Source organism: Heterodontus francisci, chromosome 13, assembly GCF_036365525.1.
Source record: "Heterodontus francisci isolate sHetFra1 chromosome 13, sHetFra1.hap1, whole genome shotgun sequence".
NCBI lineage: Eukaryota > Metazoa > Chordata > Chondrichthyes > Heterodontiformes > Heterodontidae > Heterodontus > Heterodontus francisci.
In genome coordinates this window covers 102785774-102803363 of record NC_090383.1, presented here as the reverse complement: position 1 = coordinate 102803363, position 17590 = coordinate 102785774, and the positions used below count along the sequence as shown (strand labels likewise).

The window sequence follows — 17590 nt, the reverse complement described above, 5'->3', positions numbered from 1 at the left end:
TAGGCCTCACTTCGGGAGCAGCGGGAGAGTTATAAACTGGCACTTCTACCCACCTACCTTGAGTTAAAATCGGGGGTGCACTGTTTGAAAAATATACAGTTAGTGTCAAAATATGTACTATCAGTAAAGCACTGTGATTTATTAGCCATGCCACTCTGTTTATTGGATGAGAAAGAGAAAGTTTCTTGTAAAAAAAAAAATAAGAACGAAGAGCTGGACTAGGCCAAATGGCTCCTTGAGACGACATCACCATTCAGTAAGATCATGGCTGAGCTTCTACATCAACTGCATTTTCCTGCCTTATCTCCATATCTCTTGATTCCCTGAATGCCTAAAAGTCTATCAATCTCAACCTTGAATATAGTCATCGACTGAATATCCACAGCTTTCTGGTGTAACGAATTCCAAAGACTCTCAACCCTCTGAGTGAAGAAAATTCTTCATCTCAGTTCTAAATGAACAATCCCTTATCCTGAGAATATGATCCCTAGTTTTAGACTCTCCAGCCAGAGAAAACAGTCTCTTAGCATTTACCCTGTCACGCTCTCTAAGAATTTTATACATTTCACCTTTAATTCTTCTAAATTCCAGAGAATATAGGCCATTTCTAGTCAGTATCTCATCATTGGAAAGCCCTCTCATCCTAACATGCAGATATGTTCTTCCTTATTCAGAGATGCGTAATTTAGGCACTGAGTTTGATCAGTAAATGATCCATGTTGTAGCTGCTGCTTCTCCAGAAATTATTTTTCACAGTTTAAAATATTTTAAAAAGGTGGTGACTGTATTTCTTTGCAATTTATTTCAGGCAATGGCAGAGCTTTTAGCTGAGAACTATCATAATATCTGGGCTAAGAAGAAGAAAAATGAATTGGAAGTTAAAGGTAACGGTACATGTTACATTATCATTAGGTTACCATTAGATTGCTGGAACCTATTGGGTTCTAACTACTGAAATTTCATTTTGATTATTTTAAAAGTATGCTTAAAGGAAGAGGTAGATTGGCAAATTTTGTGGCAGAGTGCTGGATTCCTATTCAATGATTTAGTCAAGATTCAATGGGTATTTCTGCTTTGCTCCTGTTAAGTGGATCTGATTTGATGCTTCTCTACTGATTGTGAAATTCTGGAATGGCCCATCTTGCAACATCATCATAAAGTTTCATCTGCATTTCTTGATGAAAACAAAAAAGACCCACAAAATGGTCACCAAACTACTCAGCCTTTCAGTATCAACAGAGAAATAGCCTGTGAATCATAAATTATTAGAGTAATTTCTTTCGGGGAGACGATCATCTTCTTGCTTCTGATCATGATACATTGACTAATTGTATTATTTTTTTTCTTCCACGAGTATAAACCTCTACTCTGTTTCTGTTTTTTTAGACAGCCTTCTATTTTTCAGCTATTTTGCTCCTCCTCTTCTCCAGTTGAGTCTCTCCCCGGTGCGCTAGTGATCTAATCGCAGATCTCCAGCTGTGCCAGTGTAAACAACCTGCTAAGAGATGTGAGAGAGCAGTCAGAAGTCTGTCTCCAGTTTTTTCTTTCCCCCAATACAGCAAATCAGTTTTATGTGTTATTTTCTTATCTTTTGGTTTATTATATGTCGCTGCACTGGTGAAACATTTGTTATGGATAAAGGTAACAGCACTGCTCTTCACTGAGTTTTCAGTGTGAATTTGTTACACAAACAGAAAATGCTAGAAACGCGCAGCAGATGATGCAACATTTGGGAAGGGTGGAAGATAGGGTTAAAGGTTCAGGTCAATGACCTTTCGTATTGCCGTGCTAGTCTAAACATTTAGCTGCTTATTCCCTAATAGCAGGGTTTCAGAAGATGATTTTCTATTGCTACCAGAGTGCAGAGTAAGCGATACCCAGATGATGACCTCGTCATTACTTATCATTGTGTCACCAGTCCTTATTAGGACCATCATTGGCCAAACAGTCTCCAATGGTTGCTCTTTGGCGCCAACAATGATACATTAGAGGGAATTTTAACAGAACCCACCTGCCGGCTAATTATTAGGATTGGATAGGCTACCTGTTTCTATCTCACCTGATTTTACTTTCAATTGAAGTCAATAGAAAGTCAAATCAGGCACAGTGTAAAATGGGTGACCACCAGAAACATAAAACCCCCTAAAAAAAGGCCCACGAGGACTTCTGATTACATCAGATTACACCTGCCATTTTATAGTTTATTATATTTTTGTCTCTCTCCTTTTTCCCCCCATTTTCTTATTCCATCGCAGTTTGTACCTTTCCTAGTTCAGACAATGACACAAAGTCAACTCCCAGGCCTTTGTCAGTGCCTCGCTCGAGAACTAATTGTTAGGACATACGTGAGAGTTGGACCTATTTGACTTGTTCACTGGGGTTCTCTTTTCCCCTCTGAGGAAGTATCGCGTCTCTTCTCAGGTTCCCCTACTTACAGCCTGATTAAAATCGGGGATTCTCTATGTGGATTACCAAAGGCTCACACACGCTGTATTGACAACTGTCACTTTAAACATCATCAGTTATTCTTCAGATGGGTAATACTATTTAAATATTTTATTGAGCAGAGATGTAAATTGCTTCTGCAAGTAGACCTCTTCCCTTTTCCCTTTGGCAAAAGAAAGGTTGACATTTTACATACATAGCGGTGACAATACAGAAATAGGCCATTTGGCTCAACCAGTCCATGTCAACATTTAGTGTCTGCATGAGCAAATAGTTCTAATCACATTTACCCACCCCATTCCCATATTCCCATCCCTTCATCCTGTTATCCAAACTAATCTTGAATGTTGACAGATTTTCTGCCTCAACCACTTAGCCTGGAAGCGAAATTCCACCGAATGTGACCAAAGAACATTATTATGAAATGCCACTTATTATTTTTGATGTCTGTGGTTGCTATTGTACCCTCAGGAGGAGGAAACCACCCTTTATTGGTACCCTACGATACACTGACAGCGAAAGAGAAGGCCAGAGACCGAGAGAAAGCACAGGAAATCCTGAAGTTTCTTCAGATCAATGGCTATGCAGTCTCAAGGTATTAGTGTCCAGCATGAGGAGGGCAATAGCTTTAGATGCAGTCCACTAACTTATTTATGAGCTAATCACTTATTAGTGAGATGAATTTTAAAAAAGTGAAAAAATAAATCAAAGTTCGATTCTTTACTAAAAGGCAATTGTAAAAGTTATCAATTGGGAGCAAATGACAGTACATATTTTTGTATTGCTTACAAAATTATGTAAATGAGATGATGTTACGGTGATACGGAACATCCAGCATGCTGTGCCAAGCAAAGGGAAGGGTATGATTTTCTAGCCTACCAATTGCAGCCATGCTGTTTTTGGTAGAGAGGTGGTGCTGAGCAGAAGCCTTGTTGGGAGCAACATCTTGGGCCCCTCTTGTGCACTTTGTCATGGATGTTCATCAAGCGATACAGATGAAGACTGCGGGATACTTTTCCAGCCTGTCGTTTTTATATCAGAGATAGAATACAACAGGACAGAACTACAAAAAAAGTGGAATAAATAAGGAGAGTGATGAAAAACACAAAATCTCAACCAAGGAGGGTAGCTCTGGGCTGCTTATTCTTTGGCGTTCAGATAAGTTAGGCATGTTTTCAGTGAGTTTCAGGTTTTGAAAGTCTGTACTGAGTAGTGCGACACATGTTTGGGCGAAAATGACAAATAGATTTCCTATTTTGAAAAAAATGTCAGAAGTTAACTCTTTGAAAAATGTCAACAATGTGGAAGCTCTAAATAACCAGATGCACATTTCAAAAATGTAGAAAAGAATCTCCCTTTTTGAGGTAACCTTGCGAAGACTATAAAATGCCATCTTCCAGATGAGATCAGGAATAATTCCTGAAATATTTTGGCTGGGAATTTCCTCGGAGCCTCTTGTGCTCCACCACCGTAAATTCAGCGGGAACTCCCTTTATGCTCAAACAGGATTTCTGCAATATTACAGCAACAGAGCGGAAGAAGTTGAAGGAAATTCACCCACTTTGCGGTTGTTACCTATCTCAATGGATCTTTTTCTTGATTGTGCTGGGGATTTTCTGGTACTTTACTGTGAAGGTGCTCTTCTTTCCGTTGCAAGGAAAATATAGGTCAATAATTTAACTAATGTTATTCAAAAGACAAACTGAAACAGGTTATAGATCTAGAAGTAAGTGGGCAAGAATAAAGAGAAAGGAAACTAAATGCACAAGCATGAATCTGCAGCAAAGTAACAGAGTGGCCCAGCACCTGACTCCCTGTTTCATGGCTGCTGAAGTAAAGTGGAACTGCATGAGGTGAGTGCAAGAAGGGTTGCTGTTTGTGCTGCTCTATTACACTAGCCCTATAAGTCTGTATTATAGGATGTGAGGAAGGAGTTGGAGGCAGAACTGAGCCCACATCTGATGGTGACTGTCACTGAATGTACCAGCCCTGTGCTACATGGTCGATGCAGATGTTTTAGCAACAGGTGGCACAGATGTAGTTGTTGTCCAGTAAATATGGCAATGACTGCAGGTATGGTTGATGGCATCTTGGCAGTCTGAACAATCAGGCTAAGCTGGCTATTAATTGTCCTGGCTTGGCTTCTTCCATGCAGTACTACTGAAAGCATGGCATACCCTGATAGGGGTTATGGTTAGTTAGACATTCACACATCTTAGTGGCACCACTGGGTCTGTTTCCTCAGCTTCCTTTGTGAATAAAAATCTCCACCTGCAGCAATTCTCTATCAAAACAATAGCCACAACTTTCTGCTGGTACAGAAGGTGGGCATAGAGTACATCTTGTGAAGCCTTACCTACCTGGCACCTCTTCGTCTTCCAAATACATCAGATAGGATGCTTCCCATTGGAAAACTCAATGATGTCAATAATGATATGGGGGTGAACAAAAATTACGCCAATTGCCACAAAGGCTCATGAGAACCCAAATGTCAGCAAAGTAAAAGGCACAAACAAATGAAGAAAAACAGTGCAGAAATGGCCTTAAAACTGTTTAGTGAATCTTCTTATTGCTAAGTACAGCCTAGTGCTAAGCAACTCTGGACAGCTGTTATATATGGGTGGGATTTACACCTGGTGCTGTTCTTGGCCATGGCTGAAAAATGATGGGAAAGAATGGTTTAATTATGTGACCTCTGCGTCTTCATATTTTGAATTTCCTATGCATTTCAAATGTGGTTTTCTTGCAATCTGCCAGCCTGACACATATACATGTTATGGGCAAAAAGGGAAAAAGTCCAACCTGAGATATCTCTGCCTCTTTTCTATATGCCATTTAGCTCCCAAAGGATCCCCTACTATTTCTTACCTGCATTTTGCTCCTTGGCAACGTCATCTGAAAACACGTCAGGTTCCACATGTACGCTGCTGACATCCAGGACTACCTCAGCACCACCTCTCCGAACCACTCCACTCATCCAGTATTGGATGAACAGAAGTTTCCTCCAATAAAATATTGCCGTTATTCTTGTTGAATTAGCACCCATAGGGTGTTAGTAACATGAGAATAAGCCACTTACGTTTGCTGCCTTTTTCTATTTGTTCTTCGATAATTCTGTAACTGGTCGTTGTTGTGACTTGTGACTTTTGATGTCTCTTTCTTGATGAATAATTCCGGTTGAGAAACCTTTAAGAATTTAACTGATTTTAGTTCTCTTTTTGAAATGAATATTTCCTAGCTAGATCCACACATTTTAAACAAAAGGTTATACAACAAGGAAGGAGAATTCTCACTGGTCTTTTTTTCCCCAGGGGTTTCAAAGAGATGGAGTTGGATACACCTTCCATTGAAAAGCGATTTGCCTACAGCTTCCTCCAGCAGCTCATCAAATATGTTGATCAGGCTCATGAGTACATACTGCAGTTTGGTAAAGTGCATATTTACATACTATTAACATGTCAAATTCACATATCTTGGATGCCAAGTTTGCTTGTCATTCTCATGTTTGAATTTTTTAGGATCTAGAATTCTTGATGAACCAGTGTAGGTTAAGTGAAGAGTAGTGGGAGGAGGCTTGTGTGGAGCATTAACCCTGGTGTGGACCAGTTGGCCTGAATAGCCGGTTCCTGTGCTGTGGATTCTTTGTCCTTCTATGTAACTGATTAAGTAATTTTTCAAAATATTGCAGACCCTACCTTGTGTAGTTCTCATGCCAGTTATAACTTCGTGTAGGAAGGCAAACAGGATGACAAAACCCAATTGAACACAATTTGAAACAATAGGTTGGATTTTGTGGAGGAGGCGGGACTCTGGGCACTGGACTGAAAAGGTGGGGGGAACCCCACCTCGGCCTCTTCGTGCCCCCCTGGAGCGACCCTCCGGTCTCTTAACCTCTAGGTTTTGCAGCCGGGATCCCCATCCCTGTAAAGACAGTGAGCCTGCCTCCAAGAGCTGCCAGCCAATCACAGGGCCAGCAGCTCGACAGTATCAGCAGCGCCACCTGGAGGGGTGGCCACTGCTGATACTGCAGAGGCCTCAGACTTGGGCCCAGCGCTGGAACCCTGGAACAGAGATAGGTGAGGCGGGGTTGTCGGGGCCAGTCCAGAAGGCCCCAGCGAGGGGTGGGAGGTGGTGGTCATGCAATCCAGGGGGAAGGGGGCCCCGGGGGGATAAAGTGGTTCCCAGAGGTGGTCAGCACGAAGGAGGGATCCCCCCCCTCCACACCCTGAAAGACCGCAGTCAGGGCGTCTCATTTTACAAGGTGACCTCCTCACGTGGCAGAGGCACCCCCTGCCATTGGTAAGATCTCAGTGGCAATGGGAAGAGGCCCTTAATTGGCCACTAATGGGCCACTTAAGGGTCTCAATCGACCGCTGGGCAGGAAGAACATCATCGGCCTATCTCACCCCCGTGAAAATTGCTTGGCGACGGGGCAGCGACGGGCCTCCTGCTCCTCCTGCCTCCCGTCTCGATTCTACTGCCACCCCACCCCCACCCACCATTGATCCCACCTCAGGGAGACCCCATAAAATCCAGCCCAGTATCTTACTTACTGGTTATTTGCTGGCACACTATGTTGGGGATCCCAGACACTGCAGCAAGGAGCTGGATAACTTGTCTGTACCCACACGGTGAATCTCCACCTCAGCTGAGCCATACTAGAAGCCAGACACCCCAGAACTTTGGAAGGAAGGGCCACTATGGGCCTCCATTTTGAACATCCTAAAAACTGGTCAAAAAGTGGCGCAGGCCAATGCTTTGGTTTAGATCAGATTCTTTCCTCCAGCTTTCCCTTCCCCCTTCATAGATGATGCATGATCTAGAAAGATAAGTGAGAACGGCAAGAAAGAAAAAAGTGCCTTTCTAAAAATATAAAATAAAGACTTGCATTTACCTAATGCTTTTCATGACCTTTACAGCCAATTAAGCGCTTTTGAAGTGTAGTCACTGTTGTAATGTGGGAAATATGGCAACCAATATGTGCACAACAAACTCCCGCAAATAACAGTGTGACAATGACCAGATAACCATCTGTTTTTGTGATGTTAATTGAAGGATAATTATTGACCAGAACACTGGGGTGAACTCCGTAGCTCTTCTTCGAAATAGAAAAAAGACTTGGATTGATATAGCGCCTTTCATGACTGCCAGATGTCACAATGTGCTTTACAACCAACAAAGTATTTTTTGAAATGTAGTCACTGTTGTAATGTAGGAAATGCAGCAGTCAATTAGTGCACAGCAAGCTCCCACAAACAGCAATATGATGGTGACCAGGTAATCTGCTTTTAGTGATGTTGATTGAGGGATAAATATTGGCCAGGACAAGGGGATGATTCTACTCCTCTTCCTCAAAATAGTGCAGTGGGATCTTTTACGTCCGTCTGAGAGGGCTGATGGAACCTTGGTTTCATGTCTCATCCAAAAGATGGCACCTCCAACAGCGCAGCACTCCCTCAGCTGCACTGAAGTGTCAGCCGAGATTTTTGTGCTCAAGTCTCTGGAGTGGAACTTGAACCCACAACCTTCTGACTTCGAGGCGAAAGTTGCTACCAAATTAGCCATGGCTGACACATCAAATGTAATTTTTTTTTGTAGAAAATGTGAATCTTGCATTCTGTTTTTTTCTGGTACAATGAAGAGTGTTGTTTATGTGCCAGTCACACTGCGCATTCTTGAATATTAGCATTATGTCTATTTGTGCCACTTCCCAACACAAAATATGTTGCACAACTCCATGTTCTAAACTCTGTTATTTGGGTACGTTTTTAATGGGTAATGAATGTTTTATTCCTATCATTGTAAATGCTGTCTTCTCCTTGCTTCTAGATCTTTGTTCCACAAGTAAAGGAGAAAAGTTTCTGCATGAGCAGGAAGTCAAGTTCTTTGCTAAGGTACAATATTTTAACAGGAAGAGGAGCTGGTGAAATATTTGTGAGAAATAAACTTAAAAGAGGAATTTTATGGAAGCAACGGGGTTCTCGGCCACTGGCTAAAGAGCCAGCGAGAGACCGGCATTTCCCTCTTTGGGGAAGGCCCACCGAATATCGAGCAAATCAGGCACTTGAGAGGCCATCAGCAGGGCTTTGCCGGGATCAGGACCTCAGGGGTGGGAAGTCCTGCCCATCAAGTGCTGCCAGCCAATCAGAGGCCAGCAGCTTTTTTGCTCAGCAGTGCTACCAGAGAGGCGGTGGTTACTGCTGGAAAGGCACCCACCGGAGGCCCAGGAACACAAAGTGGCACAGGCCAGATTTAGGTGATGGCGGAAGGGGTTTCGTAGGGTGGGGGTCATAGAGGAGGGGGTGTAGGGGGGCCAGCAGCAAGGGCGGGGGGGGGTGGCTTTCAGCAGGCTCCCCTCTTTCCAGATGCCGGGTTCCTCGATCAGGCACTGAATGCCTTTGAACGAGAGACACCCCCCCCCCAGGGGAAACCATAAACAACCCTGCATGGGTTTGCATGTCGTGCGCCTGCGTGGCAACAGTTTTGCCTGTCACTGGGTTAATACCAGCAGCGATGGCAAGAGACCCTTGATTGGGCATTAATTGCTCGTTAAGGGCCTCAGTTGGTGGCGGGGCAGGCCTTCCCCTCCGTGGACTTAATCGGGTGGAGTCGGGAAGGTGGTGGGAATTGCACCCGCCAATATCCTGCCCAATTAAATGCCCTCTGGTCAAGACCATAAAATACCTCCCCCAAAAAGTGGGGTTAAACAAACATTTCCAATTGTGAAATTAAAAGTAAATGACTCCTGGTTCCTGAGTCACCAGTGTATCATTTCATGCTCTCAAGTATCAGACCTTCTGCTCTGGTGGAATCACAATATACTTTATGTCCAGGACTTGGAGTTGATCCTAAAACACAAAATGATCCATATATGAAACAGTCCTTCAGTGAGCGAGTAGTCAATCTATGCTACAGATTCCCTAGGGAGATATTGGAAGAAAATTAGATCAATTTCTTTCAGAAAATAATATTTTAGTGTGCAATATTTGAGACATGACATTTGGTAAGTGTAGCATGCTTGGGAGGAACAAATAACTTTGGTTCCCATAGACCTCCCCTCCTGGGGTTTTTCTCACCCCATGTCTAGGTCTGTTGTAGACTAAGTGATAGAGATTGATCAGTCAACAACTCCGTTGTTGTTGCATCATATGAGCAGCAGGATGGTAGAAGGTGATCTTGGTCTTTTATCCTCTGGTGAAAAGCTGACGGACATTTGTCTTGCGTGCCTTTACACTGAATGTTGTTCATTTTTACAGGTTGTTCTTCCTTTAATTGATCAATATTTTAAGAACCATCGCCTGTATTTCCTGTCTACTGCAAGTAGCCCTCTCAGTAGTGGGGGCCATGCATCAAACAAGGAAAAGGAGATGGTAACAAGGTAATGCTTGAATGCTCTTTTTCATTGTGAGTAGGGAGGAAATCATGTGTCACACTTTGTAGTGTGATTTGGTGATTATTACAGCATAGAACAAAGTCACTTTAATGTAGGAAAAGGTGGATAATCGATTTCATAATTGCAGAGCTGCATTGAAATATATCATAATTGTACTAACTAAACCAACACAGCACGATCACAGGTCCAGCCTTACATGTCACAGTTTCGACTTGATTTTTATTCATGCTGAATAGAGAAACTGGGTTTGATCCTGTTTTAGTCTGTGTGAAAGATGTTCAGCAGTGCATCTTATCTAGCAGTCTCCTTGGCCAGCTTTAATGTGGGCTGGTGTTGAGGCGAAACAGCCCTGATGTGTCTCATTATCTGTGCATCTTTACTGCTCTCTTCCTGTGTTCTTTCACTTGGCGATGGACCTTCTCACTTCTGAAAGGCAGAAGTGACAGTAGGATTTTGGTTTAGGTTGCAGTACAACCAAACTGCAGCTGATACATGGTGAAATCACCCAATTGACTGTTCTCCTTAGAGAAGAGAAGGTTGAGAGGAGATTTGATAGAAGTGTGCAAAATCATGAGGGGTCTCGACAGAGTAGATAGAGAGGAACTGTGCCCATTGGCGAGCGGATTGAGAACCAGAGGGCACTGATTTAAGGTGGTTGGCAAAAGAAGCAACGGCGACATGAGGAAAAACTGTTTTAAATAGCGAGTGGTTAGGATCTGGACTGCACTGCCTGAGAGTGCGGTGGAGGCACATTCAATCTTGCCTTTCAAAAGGGAATTGAATAAGCACCTGAAGAGAAAAAATTTGCAGGGCTACAGGGAAAGGGCAGGAGAGTGGGACTAACTGAGTTGTTCTTTCAGAGAGCTGTCACAGACCCGATGGACCAAATGGCCTCCTTCTGTGCTGTTACTATTCTATGATGGTGTGAAGTAACAAAAAGTTGCACAGTGTAATTCCTGAAAAAATGTTCCAGGTTAATCTTTGGTCTGTTCTGCATTTGTTCACTTTAGCTAGGGTTGCTTAGAAGCACTGTACCTGAAGAGAAGTGCTTCCAAGCAGGAGTCTCACTTGAAGGGAGCCTGGGTGGCAATTGGGTGCTACATCAATGTAATGTCTTATACTCTGATCCATGCTTTTGTCGAGCATGGTTGGGATCACTGAGGTTACCCATTGACCTTAACAGTTCCGGGCTAGTGAGAGAAAGGAATCAGTCAGAGCTCCTACTCCTGAATGTCCTCCTGTGACTCTGCTGTGAGGTCCATGTGTGGTTGTTAATTGCAAAGAGGACTGGATTTAGCCATGATTCCCACTCTGGTCAAACAGCCTGCTGTCACCCATTGTCAAGGCTTACATATGGAGAATGGACTGTTGGTACCAGTGAAATAGTGCCCCAGTATTTATTGCCATAAGTGTTAAGAGACAGATGTGGGCCAAACTGGGGAGGAGTGGCAGGTTCCCTTCCCTGTTCCACTCTAGCTACTCTTTCGAGACCCCTCATGATTTTGGACACCTATATCAACTCTCCTCTCAACCTCCTCTTTTCTAAGGAGAACAGTGAATTGGGTGATTTCACCACATATCAGCTGCAGTTTGGTTGTACTCCAACCTTAACTAAAATCCAGATGGATTTTTGCATTAATCCAACAGCTTTCTGGGACAGCTCATGAATGACGATATTTGTTGAATTCAAATTTACAACTTGCAATGATGGGTTTATGAATTTACAATCTCTAGATTGTTAGGCCAATACCATAAGCATAAAATAAAAGCAAAATACTGCAGATGTTGGAAATCTGAAACAAGACATGCTGGAAATACTCAGCAGGTCTGGCAGCATCTGTGGAGAGAGAAGCAGAGTTAACATTTCAGGTCAGTGACCCTTCATCAGAACTGTCAACGGTTAGAAATGTAATAGGTTTTAAGCAAATAAAGCAGGGGCATAAGCATAAGACTCTTAACAACCGTGCCTCAACACACATGCAATTACCATAGTAACAATGTTCCAAGGTACTTTACAAGAGCAAAAATTAACAGTCTTGTAGAATATGGTTTGCAGAGCCAGGTGAGTAGATCACCTGCTCCTGGTTGCTCTCTTTGCTGAGGATGATGCAGAGTACAAGGTAACCAGAGGGTTAACTGGAGAGATTGGAAAAATATGGCAAATTTTTTTTGGCATTTTTATACAAGTTAAACAAAGGTGGAGATAATATGTAATTTATGGCAGTTATTGGTGACAAATCAGACAACAAATCTGATTCATTTCTACCCTTTCAAACCCTAATCTTAAACTAAGATGTTGATGGGTTCAACTAAATGAGCAGATATTTTTTAGTTGGCTTTGGAAAGTGTAGCTGTAATGAATCCATCCTTATATTTAACTATTCAGTTATGAGGAGTATTTATAGAGAGTATCTGTATTGATGTTTCTTATCCAGATTTTTTTGATAGTAAACCTATTAGTATTTATCCAGGCAAAATCCCATAGTTAGCATAAAAGAACAATCTACATTTTCGATTGATATTGCAGTGTACATTATTAAGGACCAAAAGAAACTTCTTTTTCCCATTATTTAAATAACGATATGATCCAGTTTATGTTGAATGGGCTAATACTTTGTTAAATATCGGATGAAGGGATTTGGTATGAATGCGTAAATCTTTTTACTAACATCACAAGATGCAATATAAACTCCTACATATCCAAGCAGCGGGAGTGTTAACTTACTGTGTGATTAGACTGCCACCTATTGAGAGAACTTGGTAAATGCAGAATCATTTTAACAGAAGAAATATTATGAGGAAAATAGATAAATTTAGTGACTGATGTGGAAAATATTTTTCTTCTACTTTAAAAAGACTGCATTATTTATTTTAGCAAATTAAACGGTCGTGCTTTTAGAACATTGACATTTAATTTCTGCAGTGAAACTCTTCACTAATATACAAGGAGAAATAACATAGAGTCATAGAGAGATACAGCACCGAAACAGGCCCTTCGGCCCACCGAGTCTGCGCCGACCAACAACCACCCACTTATACTAATCCTACACAAATCCCATTTTTCCCTCTCACATCCCCACCCTCCCTCAATTCTCCTACCACCCACCTACACTAGGGGCAATTTTTTTTACAATGGCCAATTTACCTATCAACCTGCAAGTCTTTGGCATGTGGGAGGAAACCGGAGCACCCGGAGGAAACCCACGCAGACACAGGGAGAACTTGCAAACTCCACACAGGCAGTACCCAGAACATATTTTGAATATATAAATATATATTTGGAAAATCAATTCAACATCAAATGTTTTTAGTCAATAAAAGTCAGTGGGAAGGAGCTTTATTTCACATATTTCACATGAATGTGTTAGCAGAGGGATTCAACTTGGCTTCATATTGCAAATGATGTTTTGATCTTGGGAGATCATCAAGGAGGCATGCAGGGATAACCAGAAATGAAGTTGTTCTGCTTCAGTTGGCATTCCCTCTTGCAACTGATAATATAGGATTATGGTTGAGGGCTGGGAACAGGTCACATCCCAGCCTCTCAGTCAGAGAATGATGTGTGATGAGAGTTCAGTGAATCTGAAAGATATTAGAAATTAAGGTAATGTGTGGGTTGGGGAGAAATATCAAAGAAAGAACTTCTGTATCTGATCAAATTTTACGGTGTACTTTGTGTGAAATTTGACTGATGTTTTAGCAAAACCACAAGTGCTCTTTTGCTTTAATGAACTTCTATTTTGATTAACACATAGAAGCTGCTTGTATCACTTTAATAAAAGCTTTGCTCTTGGCTTTACCAGTGATTTGCAGATATTATAGACCTTTGTGTTACAGACTCATAATCTAGGTAGCAACCTGCCCCTACAGCTCTATGATGGCCCCTTGCTGTGTCGTTCTGACAGTTTTTTTTAAGACTTCTTTCTTCATGATGTCACATTACTTGGTAGGCTTTTACTTCAGCCGTTTCCTTCTTCTGTTTTTTCCCCCCTCTGTTCTTCCTTCTCTCCACTTCAGCCTCTTCTGCAAACTTGGAGTGCTTGTCAGACATAGGATATCACTGTTTGGTAAGCTAAAGCATGAGTGATAGAAGCATAGCACCATATTGTTTTCTCACCATGTTTTGATTTGTGCTTTGCCCTATTGCACGACCTGTTTCGCATGTACTGTGTTTGGCTTTTCGGGATGTCAGTCTCCTTTCCTCAGTTTCCTGTTCTGCCAGCAAGTCTGACACTTCCAATAGGTATGGTGCCTTGCCCTTTGGTTCCATCACTGTCAGTTTTGCTTACTGATCTTTGGTCTGCTTGCCTGCCATGGTTCTTTAAAATCTGGAATATTTAAGATTCATCATTTAACTATTCATACAAAAAGCATGATATTTTATCTCTCTTATTGATAAAAGCTTTTGTTTGTATGCCGTTGGCAACTGTCGTGTGTTACAGTCTTTCAAATATTTGTGCCCATGGAGATGTCAGTCTTCTGTTTCATTTGGTATACATATTCAGCAAAAAAAAACCCACGAGCTATGTATGATAGTCCATTCCTTTGCAGTGTCTAAACAGAGGCTGTTCAAAATGACTAATTGTGGTTTAATAATGGGCTGCCTGTACTTTGAAAGCTAGACATATTAAAGTGATGGCCGGACACCCTGCTAATGATATCACTAGGTGAAAATAGTGACATCAGAGCCGCACAAAGGCCTATAGAAAATGTACGCTCCCAGGTGCCCTCTAAACCCATAAAACGTGGCAATGAAGGGCAAGGGAGGGCCACCAATAATTGTGTAGGTATCTCCTCTTATAATGGTTAGAATTATGTTACAATTTAGGATCCGGTCACATAGAATTTTCACAGGGGCTTCCCCAGTCTCCCACCATAACTTATTCAGAAACCATGGCGAGGCATTGTAAACTGCCATTTACTCCATGTCTCCAGGCTTTTCACTGATTTTCTGCCAAAGTTATGTTGCAAAATTGGGGAACGACCACTGTAATCCTACCCATGCACTTCTCCTTGAGCAGCCCGACTGCCAGCCACAAATATAGGGGGAGACTCTAATCTGAATGTAAAGAGACTATTTGAAAACACAGCTACGTGATCTGGTGAGGCACATGAAAGTCCAGTCACTGATGTAAAGCTAAAATCAGGTAATTAAACTTTTCATGCTCTGTGCAGCCTCTTTCAAAATGTGGCAAAGTTCAGAAGAAATTGGTCTGAGAGCATTCCTTCCAAAAATAATATTTTTTAATTGTTTTTAAAAAAACAAAGCAAACTGACCTGCATGCCTCTTTCCGACTGTGGCTAAAGCTTCCTCATGCTGGCACTTGTAAGTAAAACTCTGAAGGTACAGACTTACCATTTGTGGTATTTGCCATGTATTTAGCCTCTATTTTGCTCTATGGCAAATATTACTCGTTGCCCATGTAACTAGTGGTACTACGATAGCTGGCAGTGGTTTTGGACAGTCCTCTAAAGCATAATCCATTTTGCCCAGCAATTGTAAATCAATGTTGTTTTTTAATACAGGGAATGATGCCGCGTCAATTGTAAACTGCCTTCACATATTGGGCCAAACTTTGGATGCCAGGTAAACCAGTTAATCCAGTGTTTGTTTAGATAAACTTATGATAACATTCTCAGCATAGCTACTCTCTACCTCTAAGAGATGTCAGAATAGACAATTGCTGATCACCTCTTGTATGCTTCAAGTTATAATTGGTTCCCGCATCTCTTGTGAGATAGGGGGAGTAGCAACAGCTGGACCTCCGCAGTAGACTTCAGATCACACTAAATTATTGTATATTGTGTAAAATGGCCGACAATTGCAAACTTGAACGTGCATCTGGATTGTAAACCATACCTAACTATGCTAGGGTGTCCAGACTCGAACCTGAGCCTCACGCAGCTAGAAGTATGTGTCTCGCTGGAAAAGGTTTTGGGTGGGGGGCGATTTTTACTCGAGGCAATCTCATACTTGCCTTATGTTTTAAAACTATTTTCTTTGTTTCTAGCAATTCACAAATGAAAGGATCTCATAATTTTAGGCAGCATGAGAGCTAACACTAAATGAATGCCCTTCAACAAAGCATTCAAAATGCTCTTGTGCTTCTGAATGTTTACTGACAGGTGGATTGTCTGGCATCAGTTTAAAAAGCAAATCCTTTCTGTGAACTTGCATTTATTACTCCAGTGGTAAATATTATTTTGAAGGCAGTTATGCACAAATGCTTATGGAGGTACTATCCTGTGAAAATAGATGCCAGCCCACCAAAGAATAATTTTGTAAGGAACTTGAATTTGTGCACTTTCAAATTGCAGAAATTAAATTTGTGAGATTATTGGAGAAGGTGAGATAAATTGTGATTCTACAACTCTTCCTTTCCCCCTCCCAAACTCTTAATCACTCCAGTGTATATTTTTGATGTTTTGTTGGACTAGTGTGCAGCAAAATTAAAATCAGAGATGGGAAAATAAATGGCTCCTAGATGTGACTGTACAATCATACAGATAATATACAGGGTTTTTTTTTAATGGAGAAGCAGCACTAAAGGATATTTTTAGTATGTCATTAAAACTCAGTGAGCTGTTACTGCCCATTGACCAGCTCTAAATGATTGTCTTGTTTTGCATAGAACGGTGATGAAGACCGGCCTGGAGTCTGTTAAGCTGGCCTTAAGGGCCTTCTTTGAAAATGCAGCAGAGGATTTGGAAAAAACTATTGAAAATCTTAAGCTGGGTCAGTTCACTCACACAAGGATCCAGCCAAAGGGAGTGACCCAGATCATCAATTACACCACAGTGGCACTGCTGCCAGTCTTGTCATCATTGTTTGAACACATTGGACAGCACCAGTTCGGAGAAGATCTGATCTGTATGCTTCTACTCTTTTAAAAATTATTTTCAATTAACCGCATGATAAATCAAACATATGTTGCCTGTTATTTTCTAGTAATTTAAATGTGGATTATCATGTGATAAACTTGCAATGATTCATCTATTCTTCAGTGTGTGTCTTCAGAAGGGGCCACATTAGCTCTCACTGCCTGTTAAGGCACTTGCTGTTAGGAAAAAAGAGCCTTACAAAACTGCCTCAGAGATCTACCACGTATAATAAGAATTACTGGGAGTGTTTCAAGACAATAAGTGCATTTTAGGGTTCAGGAGACATCCGTAATCAATTCTTGTTTCACTCATGTGGTTTGTGCTGTGACCTCAGTCTCATGAGTTATGTAGCTCTTGATGCTTTCCAATCACAGAAAGTATCCAAAGTTCATGAAGTCAAGAATGATATAAATGGATACCCCAGGCAGGAATTTTGCCCAGGCATCATAGTATGCTTCCCAAAATTTTTTCATGAATTTTTAAAGGAACAAGACATCATGGGAAGCACTCCACAATTCCCAGTTGCAGAATCCTGGCAGATGAGGCTCACCACTGGGAACATGCATATGTAAAATTGGTTTATATATTTCTGGTACAACATACTATTCCCTGGCTCAGAGCACAGGAAGATGGTTCCCCAGGACTGTACTGATGCTATCTTAAGTGGGCTGCAGGGAAACAGTCCAGAGTCATGCATTTCCAGTCATGGGGAAATACCTAGCCTCTATTTGCCACTAACCCTAATGAGTTGGTAGAAATAAAGAGTTAAGGAATTGCAGACATATACTCCATACCAGTACTCCATGTGAGTGCTGTGTTATCCAGTCTAAGTGCTTACTTGCAAACATAAGAACATATGAAAATGACAAA

At 41.6% G+C, this 17590-nt stretch overlaps 1 protein-coding gene across 1 annotated transcript in view; it reads left to right on the top strand.

Moving 5' to 3' along the window:
- Positions 1-17590, top strand: part of ryr2a (ryanodine receptor 2a (cardiac)) — a 707940-nt gene that overhangs the window by 535368 nt on the left and 154982 nt on the right. The window contains exons 57-64 of the mRNA XM_068045285.1: positions 809-884; positions 2917-3040; positions 5757-5872; positions 8275-8339; positions 9702-9823; positions 13856-13905; positions 15365-15425; positions 16471-16709. Of these exons, the coding sequence (XP_067901386.1) occupies positions 809-884; positions 2917-3040; positions 5757-5872; positions 8275-8339; positions 9702-9823; positions 13856-13905; positions 15365-15425; positions 16471-16709 (853 nt within the window). The remainder of the gene's footprint in view (positions 1-808; positions 885-2916; positions 3041-5756; positions 5873-8274; positions 8340-9701; positions 9824-13855; positions 13906-15364; positions 15426-16470; positions 16710-17590) is intronic.